At 37.3% G+C, this 6,838-nt stretch overlaps 2 protein-coding genes across 2 annotated transcripts in view; one reads left to right on the forward strand and one right to left on the reverse strand.

Annotated features, from left to right (window-relative positions):
• LOC107732958 (protein shisa-2-like) overlaps positions 1-4,670 on the reverse strand; it is an 8,971-nt gene extending 4,301 nt beyond the window's left edge. Inside the window, exon 1 of the mRNA XM_016544430.1 lies at positions 3,333-4,670. Within this exon, the coding sequence (XP_016399916.1) occupies positions 3,333-3,636 (304 nt within the window). The 5' untranslated portion in view covers positions 3,637-4,670. The remainder of the gene's footprint in view (positions 1-3,332) is intronic.
• Positions 4,671-5,238: 568 nt separating this feature from the next.
• LOC107732967 (spindle and centriole-associated protein 1-like) overlaps positions 5,239-6,838 on the forward strand; it is an 8,430-nt gene continuing 6,830 nt past the window's right edge. The window contains 4 exon segments of the mRNA XM_016544444.1: positions 5,239-5,363; positions 5,676-5,794; positions 5,885-5,932; positions 6,011-6,157. Coding sequence (XP_016399930.1) covers positions 5,702-5,794; positions 5,885-5,932; positions 6,011-6,157 — 288 coding nt within the window. The 5' untranslated portion in view covers positions 5,239-5,363; positions 5,676-5,701.

A 6,838-nucleotide genomic window follows, 5' to 3' on the forward strand; every position in this document is an offset into this window, starting at 1 on the left:
ATCGGCCAATACCGAACCCTAGGTATCGGAATCGGTATCGGAGGCGAAAAAGGCAGATCGGAGCATCCCTACTCCTAAGTCACTAAGACCAAGCCATAAACTATCCTAAAATGGCTGTTGCTGGCAATCTGCCTTGGAACATAAACATTTTAGAAACATTTGATGATAATGACCTTTTAAAAAGGTATCACCTTTGGTTTTGGAGGTTACCCCAACTCCAAATTTTCCTTTGATTATATCCTTGTTTTCATTAACCAGTTGGGACAATATTTCTATGAAAAAATCTCTGAAAGAGACTATCAGCCAATCACTGTGGGCATAGTTAGTAAGCATGCTGACATCATCCATAGCAACGAGGTCAACCCCGCCCTTACTCTTAGCTTAAGACTTCTCTCTATTCCTTAGTAAAAGTTTGTCTCAGCAGCTTTGTGAATAGGAAAACTCTTAGCTAAAAACTTTTACTGCTAATTAGGAGAACTCTTAGTGGTAAGATTAAATGTTTTGTGAATACGGGCCCTGATCGCCTGGGGGAAGCTTTCAGCATTTACTTTGTTGCATCTGGTCAGGATCTCTCACCCTCATAACTGAGTTGAATCAAATAATCTATAATAGCCATGCAAACTGGTTTTTGATTTTATTATAGGAGCAAAACAGATTTCACTTACTGAGCCATAACCTAAAAAATGCAACCATTGTTTAACAATTTATTATAACGTTATTGAATCAAAGACATGATTGCTGTGCAAAAATGGCAGGGGAGTCATTTTTACAGGAGCTCTTTTGGTAGTTATTACTATAACAGTGGAATTTTTCAGTAAATGACCTGAATTTTGGCAAGCTTTACGTTTGTGTGCATGTTTTGAAAATCAGTGCTTTTTTGGCAGTTGAAACACCCCTTTTTTTTTTAACACCCTATTCACAGTTACAAATGTGTGTGGAAAAACAATAGAGAATCTGTTGTACAAATTATTTCTATAGATTTATTGTTCCTCAGAGATGCTTTTTGTTATAATTCAAACTGTTAGTGGTAACAAAAGGTGTCTAATGAAATGGAAGGCGACTCTGTCAAGCCAGAAGTTTTATAATAGTTTTGTTAAAACATGTAAAATATATTTATTTACTCTTTGTATCATTTAGATAATTATGGAAGTTTTTCCACCACGGGATAATTGCAACATTTATCTCACAATTCAGATATTTTTTCTTGCAAGTCCAAAAAAGTCAGAATTGTGTGATCAAATGTTGACATTACTTTTTTTTATTTTGAATTCCACAGCGGGAAAAAAAAAACAGAATTTTGAGATGTAAAGTCAGAATTCTGAGGGAAAAAGTCAGAATTGCGAAATGTGAACTGGGAATTGCGAGAAAAACATCATAACTGTGAGATAAAAAGTCACAATTACCTTTTTTTATTTTTTATCCCATGGCATCCGTTCAATTTAACATATTATATATAAAAAAAATTTTTTTTTTAAAAAGATAAAAGAAAAAACTGTGTAGGCTACATGTAAACCTGATTTATTTGTATTGTTATAGTAAAATCAAGAATGTTATTAGTGGATCTGAAGTTCACTGCTACAGGATGACAGCAAAGCCCTTCTCATGTCCTTAAAAGGATTTGGGGCCCCTTGACATGAATTCACACCTGTTGCATTGTCCAAGTGGAGCCAAGTCTTCAACTGCCAGACAGGCTCTGTCAAACTTCATGCCCACATGCTGTAGCAGACTACCATTTCCTCTTGCCTTTCAGATATGCATCATTAGAAGAGCCTAAAAGCTATTTATTTCTTAAAATAATAATAATAAAAAACATTAATTTTGTTGTTTTTGTTTTTTAGGTTATAGGTAGTTGTTAGAACTCATCAAATCTACCCTTGTATCAATTCGGGGGAGAATATTTGATTTATTAGGTTTATAAGTTGTCATTTCATACGTTCAAGTTCATGTACATTTTGCCGTTTACTATTTAAATTTTGCCGAAAAGTCTATATTGTGCTTTAATAGCAAGGTTGTGACAACTTACCCCATACTGTGATTTTGTTCATCTGTTGCTTTTTTAGGGTCAGTAACAGTGGAAATCTCCGAGACGTTAGAGTATGTGTTTATATAGAAATTGAAAAAATAAACCTACTCTGAGAAACGTTCACTGGAGTAAAAAAGTGTGACAACTAGCCCCAGAGTCCCCAATTTGGCTCAGCTGAGGGGAAATTTGTGAACTTCAGTTGAATTAAAAGTTTTTGAGCTTGCACAAAGTCAAAAGGAAATTATGCACCGGCGAGGGTTATTTTATGACCGAGGTTGTCAGCACATCGCACTGGAGATCCGGTCAGTCAAGTCTGAACTTGATCCTCGTGGGGAACCGGACGACTGGAGTTCGCGCACACCAATTCCTGCCGGCGCAGTACAAGTTACCATTTGTGAGTGAGTGGACGGTTAGGTGCCAATTTGGATGCCAATTTAACTGCAGCTGTCAAAACCTGGATAAGCAATGACATTTAACCCTTATATTTAGGGATGGGAATCGTCAGTACGGTAATTGAACTATTCCGTTTCCGATTCTTTATAACGATTCCGGCTAATGATTCTTTTAGTAGCTACTTTTAAGGAAGAAGAAATATCCCACTGCATTTACAGCTCTCAACAGTCTACTGACAAATGATCATATAATTTCAGATTTCAATAAATCAGCTGTAACTGATCAGAAATAATGATGCATAAATACAATCCACTTATTGATATGCCACTAATAGAAATTGCACTCAAAATGATAAAACTTCATTAATTATTCTTGCATTAATTTATTTATTTGATAAAAAACGTATTGTTGCAACAAAACCCATACTGTGTATCTTTAACTACACCCACACAATACAGTAAATTTCGAGTCGGAAATGACGGTTCAGTCAGTGAGTGAGTCCGATTAATTTAGTAACCGCTCCAATTGATTCAGAGATTCACTAAAAGATCCTGTTCATAAGAATCATTCGTTCGGGAATAATAGAGCCCGTTCTAAATAAGCGCTTCTCGTTTAGATTGATTCTTGGAGATAAACATACAAACAACATTAACCTTAAGCGTTTTTGTAACCTCATTTGGACACGAAACTCAACCCAACTTTCTCATTTAGTGGGGCTTTTACGCACTAAACGCCTGAGGGACACAAAACATTCAAGTGGGTCGATATACGTTACACGCTGCTGCTGATGTAAAACTTATTGAATTAAACCATTTAAACTTAGCTGGTGTACAATTTGATTACACGGTATAATTGACTAATTTGTTTCAGACAGAGGAAGTTACTCTACCAGAAAACAATGCAGACTTCAGCTTACCTGCCCCAGAATTTTTCTCGTCCTTGTTCCCAGTGTTGGTGTCTTGTGTCTGCTTATCGTTATCACATGTGCCCTGGTCCAGGCGAGCTTCTGTGCTGGAGCAGCAGTATCTGAGCTCGCATTTGCCGCAGCAGATGATGGCCTCGGCGCTGTCGAAGCGCTCCGGACACTGAAAGCCGTCTCTCCATGCACCCTGAGCGTCATGAAAACCGTGACAATATTCTCCATTCGCCTTCACGTTAATGATGGTCAAAAGTGTCAATACCACCGAGACGGCCATCGGGAATCCCGTGCATCCCCGCATACTGTCACAAACCTCTGCGACTAAAATACCTCAAGTTTTGGTCTAGACCTAAGTTAATGACTCGGTAAATGAAACTAATAAAATGAGGAGACGCTGCAAAAAGGAACCAACTAACGACTTTGGAAATGTCATTGGGCAGAGAAATTCCAAAGTTAATTCAATAAATCCAACAGAATTGCTCCAGACAAGTATCCACTGTTTTCCCCAGCCGTCACAAGACTTCCAGTAGCTTTGTTTCGGACTGAAAGTAAGGAGGACACATATGAAAACGCATAAAAGCCATAAGGGATGGGGTTTTATACTCATAAACCATAAATTCAGAATATCCCATATTCCTGCGAGAAACCTCCAGGACTTCAGACAAACTTTGCATCAATCCAACTCTTCATGTCGCCACTTCTCAAATGTCTTCCCTTGAGATACGGAGCAACCAGCACTGACTTCACTTGTAATCCATACGCTCGATTCCTCAATGTGTTCTCACTATTTTTTTTTTCACCAGTCAAGGAAGTTTTTCCACATTAATCCATATCATGCGACTTTCAGTAAAAGTTTTGGGAGGTCCGGCTCATTAATATTTAAAAGAGCACTCAACTGCAACAACTGATTTCGAAAGGGTCCAAGCAGTCAGCTGTCAACATCTCAAGCAGGACCAGTGCATAGTGAGGATTTGGCATTGATAGACTGAGAGTGACCCACTGACTACACTTCTCCTTCATCCAGGGGGTAACTGCCTACCCGTCAGGCGGCGCATGCGCAGTGCCGTGCCTTAGTTGACTTTTTGCTTCTCCGCCAGTTGCACAGTGCAAACAAGTGTCATTGTATGTTGACGGGGCCCCTGGGCGTTTCAGGAGCGGCTTCTGTGCGATGGGTGTTTAGCGGTGCCCGTGGGGATCTCCCTGAGCACAAAAGGGACGGAAACGCCGTATTGTAATGCATTTAGCTCACCGGTGGCTCACATCCATTAGAGCCCGCAATTAGGACTAAAAGATCGCTTGTGTGAATAATGGGCCACTATCAACAGCAAGCAGAAAAATAACCTAGTTTTATTTCATTAATATATTAACATAAAATTAATGTACAACGAACATGTTACATTCCAATAGTAAAATAAAATATAAAAAGGCATAATATGAACAGGCTGCAATCCTACAACAAACTGATGGGGAAAATAATTTCATTTTATTAATGCATTAATATAAATAATACTAGAATAAATAATGTACAGTGAACATCATGTTACATTCAAACTGTAAAGTAATATAAAGAGCATCATGTTAATACAAATATAAATATTTTAGATATTTATAGGCAGGCCACTGTTAACAGTGAAATGACAGAAAAATAACATTAAAAAAAACATTTACTAGACAAATGTCGTAGTAGTGTAGTGCAATCTGGTATTACACTGAAACAACGTAACTTTTAAGTAAACAGCGCACTCTGGTGGATATTAAACGGTCTTGGTCTTCTTTTGTTTGTGAAACAAGTGATAAAAATAAAATTATATTTAACAAAGACAATATTTAGTTTATCTATATTTAGCATATATAGCCTTTTAAAACATTCTCATCTTTCGGAATATTCTAATTTTTGAGCAAAAGGATTATTTTATAGTCACAGAACACGGGGACTTTTATTTTGAAATGAATTGTAGCGGTGCTTTTAAATTTGTCCTGATCAACGCTTCCTTAATCCGGTTACTACAGCACCAACAAAAACAAACGGTAAAATCTTATTCCATTGTTTTTCTTACAGTTTCAGGTAAAATAAGTATATATTTTTGTCAGTACTAACCCAGCTTGTGTCGGTCATTGTGCATAATACGATTAGCTAGTAGTTAGCAAGGATGTGTTTGAATTTTAGCACGTAACGTTATTTCATTTAGATAAGTTTCATAATTCGTAATGATACGTTAATTTACAACGATTGTCATAATGTTCTCTGTTCTAAACATACAGAAAACGATTCCTGTTCAAGTGCAAACTTTATCGTTATAAAGCATGTTTTGTCCAGCAGTATATTGTTTGTTTCTATAGGTGCCACCTGTGTTTGTTACTGTGAGATGTCTTTAGTGCGGATGAACCGTCCTTTATATGGTGCGGGTAAAAGACCAGTGCGAACCAGGAAGGTGTCTGCACCCAAGAAAGAATGGGTGGTGAGAAATCATCATGTAACCAGTTACGTTAAATCCTTTTCTGGAAGTGATGCCTTATAATTTCTCTGTTTTCCTTTCCTTTTCTTTTAGAGCACAGTCCACGATCTTTCAGTGCATAAAGCCACACCAGAGAAACTGGTAAGGAGCTTACTGTGAAAGCTCTAAGTATATTCTTATGCATTTACTGAAGTTTTTCTCCCTACATTGATATCGCAGGCTCAACGTCATGAGATGCACAGATCTCAGAATAGGGTTGTGGTGCAGTGGGAATTAAAAGAAAAGGCTCTAACACGCAGACGGAGGAAAAACCAACCACCCAGTCCTCCAGGACTTGATAGAGCCCGACTCAACATCATCAGAGAGGTGTGTATGAATTGCAGACAGCTCACAAAATTAAGCTTGTAAAACTAAATCTGGGAAGAATGTGATATGTTTTAACCCTATAAAGCCTACTGTATCATATTTAATACACAGATTTCTTATTTCTCTAAATTATTAAAACTTTGCTGAAAATCTGTCATATACAGTTCAGACCTATTAGCAAGTAAAATGTCTTATAGTATAATTGTAGAAACGTCCACCTTCAGGTCGTGGTTCACGTTTGCTGTGAAATCTTTACTGAATTACTGATAAACTAAACATAAGAATAACTTTTATAATGTTATTAATATTTCAAGATGAACGCTTACTGAGCTTAAAAGGGTTAGTTCACCCAAAAATGAAAATTAGGCTGTGTTTTACTCACCCCCGAGGCATCCTAGGTGTATATAACTTTCTTCATTCAGACGAATCCAGTCGGAGTTATATTAAAAATTGTCCTGGCTATTCCAAGCTCTATCATTGCAGTCAGCGGGTGTTGCAGTGCTTCAGTCCAAAAGAAGTTAAATAAAAAGCGCTCATCCATTTAAAAAAAAATAAAATAAATTAAAGTGTCTCACACGGCTCCGGGGGGGTGAACAAAGGCCTTCTGTAGCGAATCGATGCGTTTTTGTAAGAAAAATAACCATATTTAAAACGTAATAATCAATTTAATCTAGCTTGCGC

The sequence above is a fragment of the Sinocyclocheilus rhinocerous genome, unplaced genomic scaffold (assembly GCF_001515625.1).
Source record: "Sinocyclocheilus rhinocerous isolate Xijiao unplaced genomic scaffold, SAMN03320098_v1.1 scaffold1245, whole genome shotgun sequence".
Classification (NCBI taxonomy): domain Eukaryota; kingdom Metazoa; phylum Chordata; class Actinopteri; order Cypriniformes; family Cyprinidae; genus Sinocyclocheilus; species Sinocyclocheilus rhinocerous.